We start from the raw sequence: 14,010 nt of genomic DNA on the forward strand, positions 1-14,010 counted from the left end.
TCCCACCAGGACTCTGGCAGATTCAGACCCTCATGGCCACAAGAAATACTATAACAAATTGGAAACAAGCAGCACGCAAATGGGTGTGTAAGGGCACAAATGGTCCCCTCACTCCGATTTGGGGTAATCCAGTTTTCACCCCCGGGACCCCCCCAACAGCTTTACAAATTGGAGGAGGGTAGGCCTGAAGAGACTTGGGGACTTCCTGTGAGATGGCTCCCCCCTCACATTCATAGAATGTAAAACAAAGTTTAATGTCCCAGAAACAGAGCATTTCCACTACGCACAAATCAGGCACTGGACATAACAGGGCAAGGTCAAAGAAAAAGGAGGGAGGGACCTGACCACTTTGGAAAGGACCCTAACAGCATCCGCTCCCAGGGGCAAAATCTCCACTTTATATCGACTGTTCGATAAAACAGATCCTACCAGAAAGGAGAAATACATGCTCAGTTGGGAAAAGGACTTGGGACGTACACTAGAAATTGAGGAATGGGGCAGAATTTGGGGAAGACTACATAGCAGCACCAAATGCATCACGAACAGGGAAGGGGGATACAAGGTGTGCCACCGGTATTATGTGACTCCTGAACTGTTACACAAAAGTGACCCGACTATTCCCCCTGGCTGTTGGAGAGGCTGCACAGATACTGGAACCCTGTTTCACTTGCTATGGGCCTACCCAAAATCAATGGGATTCTGGAAAGCAGTCTTGGAACATATCAAGCTGATCACGGGGCTGGAGATCCCCTGGGACCTGGGGGTAGTTCTGCTGGGGGACACCAAAGAGGGAGCATTCCCATTAACAGGTCAGATAGCAGCAGTGAGTAGGTGCGGGATTAATTTGGCTAAGATTTCCATCACTCGTCTTTGGAAACACCGGAAGGCCCATCTTTGGTGATCTGGTGGTCCAAATGCTGGGACATTGTGGTGTTGGAGAAGATTACTGCCATGTGATTGGGGGATATCACAAGCTTCCAGAACACCTGGGCTCCCTTCATGGGATATGCAGAGTACTCAAGACTGACCTGTTGCCCCCACATGACCGGTTGGCTCACATAGTCCCTCAAACTGTAAAGAGCTAATGTTCTTCTTATCAACTCTTGCATTAACAACAAGGGAGGTCTTCGGAAGGGCGAAAGCCCCCCAGAAAAACTATTACTGATCTCCCATGTTGTGGTTGCTTTGCGATAATATTCCTGTTTGTGGTGATCATAATAGTGTAATTACCTGCTTACTTGCTCTGTTGTACTTGTGGTTTAACTTCATGAAAACCCCTAATAAAAATGTTTTGTTGAAAAAAGAAGAAAAACAAGCACCTTACATACAGTAGCAGCAGGATACTGAGAGCAGCATACATTCTGAGACTTCTGTGTGTACACATTTCTTGGAAAAGAATACTTCTAAGTGGCAAGCTTAAATAACACAGTATTGATATCAGCCTTAATGTGAGACAGAACTAACCGTGAGGTCCGTTGCTGCCCTTCGCAACTACTGCAAACCGCAGCTACCCACTTTCAGGCCACTTCCCACGCCCTTGGGTCAAGAGGGCACTCCCTTCGCTCACTAGCGGCTGTCAAAGCAACACTGTTTCTCTGGGCCTCAGTAAATGGCCACGATAAACAATGAGGTGATCCCCTGCAGGTGCTTCTCACCCCTTGCGCAACAGCAATAGCAGGGAAGGGATGTCTCACAAATCCCAGCACCCCACCACAAGGTGCAGTCTTCACTCCCTGCAGTAGGGCCTCACACACCGGCCCACAGAGCCTAACAAGGGGCTTACCTCGGGTTAGACCCCTCGCTTGCCACAATACGCCTCACTGCCGTGTAGCACGGCCTGCGGAGTAGAGATTGTACTCACTGCAGTGCTGCTAAACCAGAAGAGCCTTGCTTGGGGGGAATGTACCTAAACTCTCACTCCAGAGGCACCCGTCCCCCAGTTCTAAATCTACCTTGTGCAGGCAGGTAAGGCGAATAGACAAACAGGGCAGGCCCAACCCACAAAGCATAGTCCTGCTACTCCGCTGGGCTCTGTTCGTCTCTGCCAAACTAACAGCTGCACTAGAGGAAAGGATCTAGTGTTTTCACGTTTTGCTGTCAAGCCGCACTACACAAGTTCTCAATACTCATTAATGGTGCATTGCCACTTCCGACAGTTTCAGGCACATCAACCTTGGGCAGTAGAAAGCATATACTCACTAGGTGCTTATCATTTAATTATTTCTAGGATTACTTGAATCTGTCTGCTGTGTAGGCATGAACTGAAATGCTAAGTGAATTTTGATGTTTGTTACATGCCTTTTTGTTTTCTTTGCTATCTAATCATGTAATGTGTTTCCAAGGCCAGGTACTTTGGACACATTCCTACCAAAACAAATGGTCAAGTTGAACTGTTATGTTATCATTTTGTTAAATAAATACTTCCTTAAAAAAAATTCCTTTATTTTCTTTCAAAAGTAAAAACAAAGTGAAAATGTCTTCAATATAGCACCCTCTTGGGGAAAGATGTGTAATGTTTAAATGTTATTAACATCTAGATAATCTATTTAAAGTATAGACGAGTTTCTGATAAATTTGTCTCTGGGTATGTAATCCCTTCATTTTGCAGATTGGGAGGTGGTATGGGTTTCAGCGGGGTGGGAGAAGGGCATGGGTTCTGGGGATGCACAAGGCAGCCTGTGCACCCAAACCCAGACGCTGTTAAGATGTTCCTGGGTTTATGCCTAAACCCTCTTGCATTAATATATTATTTAACATTCTAGGTCATGGCAGGCCCCTTTGATGAACGCACACAAGGCCTTCTTTCATAGATATAATAAGATACAATGGTGGTAGGAGAAATATAACTTTTCACATAGTTCAAACGGTTTGGCTACGCGTATTTTATTTAGGGCATTTGTAAAAAAAAATGAGCACTTAGGTCCTCATCACGAGTTGCGCGGTATTCCAGCGGCAAATCCACTGGAATACTGGCCAACGCAATTACTGTTTCTGCCACTTGGTCCAACGGTATTACCGACAAATGACAAGTGGCGGTGTAAGTCTGCATTTATTTGGAGTCCATTGGACTCAATGGGTCCTTTTCGGCACAATTACTGCAGCAGTAATTCTGCTGCGATAATTGTGCCGAAAATGGGCAGAAAGTCAGTAGATTTACCTCCAGCTCAGAGCTGGAGGCGAATCCTCCAACTTTCCACCTATTACTGCTGCATTTGTACCGCACCGCCCAACTCGTGATGAGGCCCTCATTCTTAATGAACAACACAGTGCTGTACCTAACAAAGAGGAATGCATGAGAGATGTGAATAAATACAAATCACGATTAAGGATCCTTTCTACAAATTACATGGACATCTGGTGGCATTTTTGCAGTTTTTCCATGATACCAAAAACCTTGGGATCCAACATTACAAATGAGGACTACGGAGTCTAGGGCTTTGATTTTTGTGACTACGACTATACGAAGAGAACAATCATGTGTTTTCTGAAGTGAATGAGGAAGTGGAGTCTTAACAGCAAGGAGAGGTCCTTCCAGAGTTTGGGAAAACATATGGAGAATGGTTGATATTTCAGTTTTCCTTTGTATACTTTCTAGATCATTGCTAGTTTGATGAGAGTAGATGCGGGGAGAGATGGCAAGCTATTTGACACGATATTCTATCTTTCTGAAACTGAATGTTTTGTAGATTACTCAGTAAATCCTAATCTTAAAACTGAAATGAACTGGAAAATGCAGTTGTCTCGGGATAGGTGTGATGTGGTCGAACTTTTGAAGTGCATTGACTAATGAGGCTTCTTCATTGCACAAAAACAGCTTTCAGTGAAATGAAGGTGGAATTCAGTAGCTGCAGTGGAATGCACTGTGAAGGCAAGTCCCTGAACTCTCACACCAGAAAGAATATAACCCGCTAGGGAAGAAAGGCTCAAGTCGATGTTTTAATCTCATACGTATATGAGAGCAACAGCAAAGTACTCTGCTGCTAAGAACGTTCTGCCGTAAAGTAGTACAAGTAGATGCTTATAAAGGAAAATATTGTCATATATGATGCAATACATATAGTAAAAACCTGCGTGGCTTGTTGGTGTGTGCCTATACAGGATACGCCTGTCCATAAGAGATGCCAGATCATTGGTTCCACCCCAGTCCATCCATCTTCCATCACGTGGTGCTGCAGTGATCGTTGTCTTCTCAAGTCGAAGGTCAAAGATCAAATTAACTACACTCCTGACATAATACCACTTCATCACTATACTATGCACCTTACAGGCCTTAAAACAGGCACAAAGGAAGTTCTAGGACACTCTAACCTCCACACCCTCATTTCACTCACTCCCTTCCACGCCATCCGGCTCCGAGGTCTCCACCCTCGTTTTTAACTATAATGTATCCCTCCAACCACCTTGCAATACAAATCACATGATTGTCGTTCAACAATGTGCCCTGTCTGTCCTCTTTGACCATTTCAGGACTTGTTACTTTGGGGGTTGGAGATCAAAGGGCACCTGGTGCCATGAAATTCAGGGATTTTAAGGTTTAGTCCGTTATTTGGGCTATAACTCATGGTCGCCTGGGGATGGGCCAGGTAATGCTTTGGCCAGTGTGAAATGAAATGCACACCAGTCGCCGGTCTGTGATCACGGCCATGTAGGGCACATTCCTCTTGAGTAAAAAACGCATCTTTGCAACACTGTTAGAACAATCAATAGGTATTGTGGTGGTTGGGGGTATGGACTGTCCTCGTGGGAGTTCGGTCATGGCTGGAGATTTCCCTCGTCCTGCAATTTGGGCCTTGTGAATACAATTCTGCATTCGCCGTGCAGGCCTTCCCTTCTACCTCTAAGTACTAATATCTATACAGAATAGCAATGCTGCTCGTACCCTGCGCTACACTATGTGGGTTAATTATATTTGATTATATTGGAGTGGGGTCCTTTGTATTAGGAGGTAGTCCTTCTACCGTCCTCCCTCCCCCCTGGCGCATCATAGTGCTTCAAATGGATCTCGTCTCACTGTAAAGCACTTAGGGGGTGGGATGGGGCAGTCCCCTTACCAACATTTCCCCCTTTCGTTACTTCTACAGTAACAAACTCTGTGATACCTCTACGCTCCTGCTCCCTCCTCTCCGCTTACACATATGGCTGAGTTCCCTTTATTGGCACCCTGGCCCTACACACTGACTGCAAACTCTCTCTCCCCTATGTGCTTACTCTTCAGCTGAGCAAGTCACATAGGTGCATCCCTCCTCCCCTGCCAGGTCCACCCAAATATCTGTGTAATTTTCTAGATCAGAGGGTGGGAAAATAATATGTATGGTATAAATTGTCAACTGCATCTCAATATGTGATGGCAAGCATTTCGTACTTGGGGCCACTTTGTGGGATATCAGTCTGTACTTCAATATCTTTTGTTCTCGTGAGATGCTTTTGAAACCCCAATTGATACCATCATTCTTGCGCTATTAGGTGCCACATTGGCACAACATCGAAGGCTCAGTTGACAGGTGCAGAAAATAACATGGATGAACACAATGATGGGCATGAACATCTTCACAATCACTCCGAGCCACGACGGGGCCCAACTGAATGCCAAAGTAAACAAATTACTGTCCTGTACTCCTCCCTCCTTCATGCGAACACCCAGGCCATGGACAGCTGCGATGATGTGGGATAATGTATTCTCCGCCTCCTCTGGAGGCACAAATGTGCAGCAGGAATAATCAAATGTTTTTCAAACCCCTCCTTCCATTGCTGTTAACATGTCCAACACATATCAGTTTTGCATCGTCATAAGTCTCAGTGCAAGCAACTCAACCTTGATCACATTAAATCCATTCTCTGTATTGTTCGCGACCTGGACCAGCTCCCATCTCACAATCTGCAACCATTTGGCATTTGCTGCAACCTGCACTCCCGGCAAAATTAAAGATGCAAAAAAGGATTCTGCTGAACTGAAAATCCTGTACTCTTCTGGTATTTCAGCAAGTAATGCAGAAGGATCTTTGGATATGTAATTCAATCTTTTCGTCCTTTTCAGTTATTGGAACTGTCCTTTTCCCTGGCAGGATTTGAAGCTCTTGTGTGGGCAGCAGGTCCTTATCTTCATTTTCGACTGTGGCGAGACTAGGTGGCCCATGAACAACAGCCCCTCTGGTGCAAGTAAGCTTGTTGGCAACAGACCCAGTAGTAATCCATCATCGCCACTGTTCCCTTCTTCTTGTCTGCGATCAGGAGAGTCTTATTGCAATGTTGGTTCATGCCGACAAAGATTGTACCCTTGTTGCGGAAACACAGTCTATATTCTTCTTCCTTGTGCACTTGCACTGGCTTTTCCTTTGTCGCAATCCACGTCAGCTTTGTGATATGTTCTGTCCAGATTTGTTCACAGAAATTGTCCATCTGTGGCATCCTTTCCTTGCTGTATGTTACCAGTCCTTCTGCCAAGCAAGATAGTGTGGTGTCCTGCCAGTTGCTATTTGACATGTTGATGCCCTTTCACCATCAGATAAAGTAGCTTCACACACTTGATGTTTTTTGAATCGCTGCTGCACTGTACAAGATCTGGACCCGCCATTTGCAGCTGCAGACTATGTGCCTGGAACGTTCTTTATACTGCATAGCACAAGATGAACTAGGCATTGTGCCTCTATAATTGGGACTGCTTGCGGTACTAACACCTTTGAAGTCCTTTAAGCGTGCAAAAGAGTGAACACAGCTTCCATTCACTGCGTTTCTTTTCACACCACTCATGTTGGAATACCATGAGTTGGTAAACTCTGGATGACTGATATACTCAATCACATCCAAACCCAGCCCTTGACACGCATCATACTTTCTTTGTACTTCCCTTTTCATTCTTCTATACACGCTCTCAGGGATGGCATTTTTAAAATAACATTATATTGTTTCGAATTGGTAGACAATCTCCTACTTGCTGAAAACAGCCTTCTCACTGTTTCCCCCATTGTCATGTTGGAACTGTTATAATCCGCACTAACACATGTATTAGCACTATTGCTACCCCTATATTCATTTCCATTATTATTGTTAGTGTTCACACTATAACTGATATATGTGACTACACTAATATTGTTAACATTTATACGTACTGCCCCATTTGGATAATATACAATCCCATTCCCCCCCTTTATAGGACCTCCCCCTATAACAGCCTCCCCCAAATAAAGTCCCAACAGTACCATCCATGTCATTCAGAGACCTGCAATAATGGTCAACCCACAAAAATAAACATAGGTCCATATTTTCTCATTCGTGCATCTACACCTCGGGTGCCTACTTAACAAATTATTTACATTAGTCATGTCCATCTTCTTCTCTCCTGAAATGAAAACACAGATACACATGACAACGAAAAGGAGAGATGTACAAGATGTACTTTTTACACAGAAAGAAAAAGAGAAAGAAGGAAAGAAAGATATGGCGCTAGCAGCTAATGCCACTGCACACGTATCGTGCCTGGACAGGCCGGTGAGGTAGATGGGGTACAGGTTTTGCTACCCATCCTTTTTAAGATAATTGGTTTGCCAACGTACTGTCTGGAGGTGCCATACGGACGTCGGAGAGGTGGACCCAATAGAGAAAGCCATTTACTTTCATCCCAAGGGCAGTGCAAAACACCACCTTATAGGGCCCATGGAACCGAGAGTTGTTCCGCATGTTCACAAAATTACGAACATATATGAAATCACCAGGCAGCAGTGGTTGTGTGGTCATGTGCTCAGGATCTGTCGCTGTTGTCTCAATTCTGGGATGTGCAATCTGTCGGGAGACACATTTAATTGCTGTAGTTTGTGTGATCAAATAATCTTTGAACTCCTCGCCTAGCACCGCTGTTGCCCTATGTGCATCTGAAGCTCTTCTTACAGGGGATATAGGCTGTGCATATGTCGACCAGTGACCACCTTGTGAGGTGACAGGTGGTGGTCTTTGCTGGGCTGTGTACATAAACTGAAGAGAGCCAGTGGCAAACAGTGCACCCAGTTCTTCAATGTGGTACACAGTTTGGACAATTACTTTTGAGGAGCCCATTGATCCTCTCCACAAAGCTGTTGGCCTGTGGGTGGTAAATTGAACACATCCGGTGCTTAATGCCCAGTATGATATGGCATTTATAACGTGCCTATACACAAGTGAGTAGTGCCGTGACATGCTGGAACAGTGCATTGAAAAGATGTGTGCCGTTGTCTGACCTTAAAACCTTGCACATACCCCATCGAGTGAAAACCGCACATACCAAAAATCTAGCAGCACATTTGGCATCTGGATGTGCGCACCACCCCGCCTCCACCCATCTCAAGAAAGGGAAAACCACTCCTATGAGGTATCTGGAGCCATTACAACGCTCCCCCATGTCAGCGTAATCTGTGTAGTTCGCAGAATGGCCCAGTATGGCGGAGCAAGGTGCCCCGTAACGTCCGTAGTGTCATCCCTGTGCTGAAACTTTGACATGTGGTGCAATGTCCGACCATTTCTCTGATACTCTCCTGAATATTTGGTATAAACCAATCTTCCTGTATATCTGCTGCTATGTGCTGCTTCGAACTGTGGGATGGGTAATGTAACTGTTCAAAAGCTACTGTGATGAGCTCCCAGGGCATTACTGTCTTCCCAGAGCTCTCTTGCCTCCATAAATTGGTTGTGGTTTGCATGCAACCTCTATGTAACCACAACTCTTTCTCCCTTTCAGGTGCCTTTCCTTGCGATTCGGTCATCTGGGAGATGGGCAATGCTGTGTAAGGTGCTGGATGTTCGCTTTCTGGTGGGACAGTGGCAACGTATTCAGAAGGTATTTCATTTGGCAGATATGCTGCTATTTTGGCTGCCATGTTAGCGGCTGTATTGCCCATTGATATTTTGTCTGACCCGTTAGTGTGGCTGAGATAATACTTCCATCAGTATTTCCAGCAATGCTGCACTGAGGATCCACCCACCCTCCGAAACCCCTCCTTTTCCAGCGGGATAAACCGGTATGCGCAGTTATTGCAACGTACGCTGAGTTTGAATATATTGTAACATGGAACCCTTTAGATGCTCTCAAAGCTTCAATAAGCGCTATGAATTCTGCCGCCTGTGCAAAATGATGCATAGGCAACCTTTTCATGACCACCGTCATGTACTCCCCTTCCTCAAGTTGTATCACTGCTGCCCTTGTATGCCTTTGCCCACCCTCCTGGTTAATTGTGGAAGACCCATCAACAAAAAGTATCTCACCCTCTGACAAACCGCAGTCCTTTGCTTTGGGGATGTCTTCCTCCTCCTCCCCCTCGTATGTGGCACAATCATGCACTGTTAAGTATTCTGTAGTAGGCATGTCTGTTAGGAAGGTGGCAGGGTTCACTGTTTTGCGTCTAACCACAGAAATATGGGGTTTAGAAATGATAATCTCACATGCTGAAGATCTTTGTGTAGTCGGGGTAGATTTTGATCTTTCTAGAATGGCAAACAAAGAGTGTTCCACATACAACGTAACTAAGCACCCCATTAAATTGTAGATCCTTTCTCTTTTGGGAAAGCAGCAGCTGTTAAAGCTTGTTTGCACGCAAACTGCCCTTCATCACTGCACCCAGAGTGCCGCTATAATAGGCCAATTGCTTACAGCCCATAGTGCTCTTCTGTGTCAGTACCGCTGTCATAAACTGCCCATTTGAATGTGAGAATAAGTACAATTTCTGCGTGTAGTCTGGGGTGGCCAGTACAGGTGCCAAACGAATGACTTATTTTAAATCGTCAAACTGTTTGGTCATGTATACCGTCCACTGTAAATTATTATCCTTTGTTTTTGTGCTTCCCTAAGGGCTTGCAAAAGTGGCCTTGTGTATGCCCCGTAATCTAAGATATATGCCCTACAGTAATTGCACAGGCCTAGAAACATCTGCATTTCTTTAAGTGCGGTGAGTCTGGGGTGGTATGCACTAACACTGCCCTATCTGGTAGTATCCTTTTTCCATTCGCTGATATGAACTGTCCCAGATAGAGAACCTCCTCTTGGCAGTATTGCAATTAGCCTTGGAAACCTTGTACCCCTTATAGGCCAGCAATTGTAAGATTGCAATAGAATCCCTTTGCCAGTGCTGTTCACTGTCACTACACACTAACAGATAATCTACATACTGAATAGTCATTCTAGGCACTTGAATATTCCCTAAATCAGCATGCAATATTGTGTTAAATATGCTCAGGCTCTCGCAGTACCCCTGGGGCAACTTAGAATGTTCGAACCACATCTGTCCTGTGTAAATGCCGGGAGTACCTTGACTCAGGATGGAGTAGAATGGAGAAGAACATATTTTTCAAGTCCACTACAGTAAAGTATGTGGCTTCTTTAAGGATGCTGCATAAAATTGTCACAAGATTCCGAATGACTGGCAACTCTTTTTGTACCACATCATTGAGGGGGCGTAAATCCTGGATCATTCTCCAATTGCCCCCTGATGATCTTGACACGGTATATCACTGTGTTACACAGAGACATTGACGGCACAATGATCCCCTGGTCCAATAGGGCCTGTATTGTGCTTCTAATACCCTCCTCCACCTCCCTTGATCATGGATATTGTTTTACCCTGGGCAGCACCGCACCCGGCTTCAGTGTTATACACACATGGGTCACGCCTTTCAGTAGTCCTACATAGTGTGGATTTGTAGTCCACAACTGTGGAGGCATGTGTTGTAAGTCTTCATCAAAAAATAAAGGTGGGGTTAATACTGCCATCAGGGGAGACTGCACCCTTAAGTACTGTATCATTACGTCACGGGATACAAATCTCTAATATTATCTCTCCATCTTTCTCATTCTTCTCAAACAACTCGTCATCTGTCACTTCCTTTAGCTGTACTGTTGGATCTATACAGAGCACTGTGCGCCACTCACACCCATCCATGTCAATTCCTAAAACGACAACCCTCTCGTCAGAGACCAACAATCCCTGTAAATCCAGTGACAATATCGTTCCCGCCACCACCTCAGATGACACCGCTGGATGAAAGATGAAATCTGTGGGTACTCGCCAACATGCCAACAATGTTTAGCGATCTGAGGCATCGCCTCCACAAGCACAGCAATACCGTAAATGAACATGTCAGGGTCCACAGGAGCTCCGCGCACCACCACCTCCCTTGTCATTGTGTGTATTATCAACATCGCTCTTATAGTGCACATCCCAGGCGTGGAGCAAACTATACCACAATCTGTAAATTATACTGTCATTTTTAATTTGCTGAGCAGGTCCCTTTCAGGGGAACTTTCAGAATATAGTAACAGTGCCTGTATTACCTTCCCTCCCACCTTTACGTCCAGCTCCTTTGTGTATGGAACCTTGGAAATAGCCCCAGAGAATCCCTGTGCATCAAGATATTTTCCTGATAAGGGAACATTTCTCTCCATGATTCAAGATTTAGTTGCCCCTGAGTCTACCATAAATATGAACTGTTTGTTTCCTATCTCCACCCCCACCAAAGGTTTCTCTTCAGAGTGGAGGGTCGCTGACAAAACCGGACACGAGTGCTCTCTGTGGGCTATCCTAATCAGGATATGTGTTCGTTCCAGGTAATGAAAATGGGTTACCCCATCACTGTTGCTCCTCCAAAGAGAGGGGCAGTACCACTCAGTACCCTCCTCACCGGGGCAGCACTGCCTTGCTGTTGCTGTGGTGTATGTTTCACTTCAATGTCAGCTTCCTTAGGCTGCTGATTATATATTTTTGGTGTTGCCCCTGTGGATACCCCAGGTTCTGATATCCATGACCCTGTTGCGTATAACCTAGTCCTTGGCACCCTTAGCTCTCCTGCTGTGACCCATAATTATACTCTTTGCAGACCTGCTTCTGTATTCCCTTGCAAAATGCCCCCACCTTAAACAATTCCAACATTGTGATGGTCTAAGCCCTTCCCCTCTGGGTCCAGAACCTCCCCCTCTTGTTCCTCTGAATCACCCTCTTCCTCACTGTGGTCCTCCTTGTTGCCACCATAGGCTGGGATCCAGTTGCCCCCACCCCACTGTCCTTGTCCTTCAGCCCAGAGCACAGTAATAGTGGCACTCGTGACTTGTTGGGTTCTCTCTGTCCCTTCCACCTGTACGGGTGTGGACACAGGTGTCTGAACAACACCCTTTGGCAATTAATTTTCTACCAACTTCACTTCCTCCCCCTGACGCCTTTGCGCTGTTCTCTCTCCCGCTCCTTGTTCCTCTTGCAATAATGCGCTATTATATCTCCGTCTACCACTTTGCTTCAATACCTACAATCTTGTCTAATGCTTTTTTGCACTTCCTCTGGAAAACCTCTTTTTACAATAAAATAAAAGCAAAATATTGAATGATCCCACGGTCCTCCCATTTCAGCTCTCCACATCTCTTGTAATTTGAGAATTTAGCTGGAACCTGATCATCACCCATTGTGCACTGCATCAGGGACTGTAAATCGGAGGTATCCGGGAAGGCCCTCCATAACGCATCCCACACCTGTGCTTTAATCCTGTTAAAAATGCTCCATCATGTTGATCGTCCCCCAGGGTTATTCCCGGATACCCAGCTTTAACTCACATGTCCCCGGCCTGGTCCCCGATTATAGCAACCATCAAGCTCTTGATATCCCCTATTGCCATGGACACCCCTGCTGTTTTCTTTTCAAGCTCATATATCAACTTGATTGCCCCTGCTGTGAGCTGTGGGAGTGCCTTAATTAGATTATTCTTATCCATCTGGGGCCAGGGCACATACTGTGCTCTCCCCGTCCCTTTATGTATCGGGGGGCATCTGCATCTTTTCCCCACTTCCCATACCCTTCTTCACACTTCCCCTTTTTCTTATTAACTCTATCTGGCCGATCTTACTCCTCAACCTGCCCCTCCCCCACCTGCCTGCTACTTTGGGGGAACTCTCAGCCACCTCTTTGCCCCTTCCTACTTCTTCACTCCGTTCCTCAGTAAACGAGTCACTATTGTCCTACCTCTCGTCATCTCCCACCACTGTATCTAATCCAAAAAGTGCCCACTTAGCCTGCCTCCTTCCTTTTCGACACCTACATTTCTTATTCCTCCCTTATCCATTCTAAGCAAAACATCACCTGATCTCCATTCTCCTGATCAGTCTTCCGGTGCCCCTAGATCCCTCACCTCTCTTGAGGATGCTTTTATCATGTTCAGTTCTGCTAACAACTGTGACAACCTGTCTTCGAACTCTCTTGACCTGACACCCCTGGATGCCGATACTTCCGGTGGATTTGCGTATGGGCGTGGGGGAGCAATAGCCTGTGGTGTTACTGCTACCACAGCAGAATGGGTCCCTGTCACGACGGTTATATAAGTTGGATTTGTGTATCCTTCTGTGGGACAAGCTGTCAAGGGATATAATCCCCCGCGCTCTGCTGGCACCCCGCCCTCTGCTTCTCCCTTCCTGCACTTTCCATCTTTCTGTCTCTGTGTCCCCACTCTGTCCCCTTGGTCTTCTGCATCTTCAAACATGTACCAAAGGTCTAGGATTTCTTCCCTCTTCTGTAGCTGCTTCCCCTTATACTTAGCTCCTAAAAAAGTGGACCTGTCATTCCAAGACGCTCTTATTGTGTGAGCCCTGCTCTGGCCACAGGCAGGGCATCCCCATTCCTCCTGTCTCTGTGATCCACTGTTTATGGTAATTCTGCCCCCGGTCACGATACAGTGGCAGGGCCTTGTACACATACTCTATTGGTGTTCCTTCCCCATGCTAGTGATGTCTATTTCTTACTAACCCTGCAAAGTCCCGCTAATGCGCCGCACACGCTGTCGCTTGCTTGTGACAAAAAAGAAAATCAACCCCCACCCTTTTCTGTTCTCCTTCCTTACGCAAGCACACCACTCCACAAAAACATCCAATGCCACATCACACCGTGACACACACAATTACCACCCCTCCTAGGGCCTGTTCCCTATCCAATAGAACACAAATACAATACACTAAAATACCAGCTGAAATAACAACCGCTACTTATACCAGGCCTATTATGAGACCACTACTTTTAT

The 14,010-nt window shown here is 45.7% G+C and overlaps 1 protein-coding gene across 1 annotated transcript in view; it reads left to right on the top strand.

The window, feature by feature from the left end:
• TARS2 (threonyl-tRNA synthetase 2, mitochondrial) overlaps positions 1–14,010 on the top strand; it is a 1,102,517-nt gene that overhangs the window by 228,028 nt on the left and 860,479 nt on the right. Inside the window, exon 2 of the mRNA XM_069649728.1 lies at positions 8,705–8,803. Coding sequence (XP_069505829.1) covers positions 8,705–8,803 — 99 coding nt within the window. The remainder of the gene's footprint in view (positions 1–8,704; positions 8,804–14,010) is intronic.

This window comes from Ambystoma mexicanum, chromosome 1p, assembly GCF_040938575.1.
Source record: "Ambystoma mexicanum isolate Mex_15411 chromosome 1p, UKY_AmexF1_1, whole genome shotgun sequence".
NCBI classification, from domain to species: Eukaryota; Metazoa; Chordata; class Amphibia; order Caudata; family Ambystomatidae; genus Ambystoma; species Ambystoma mexicanum.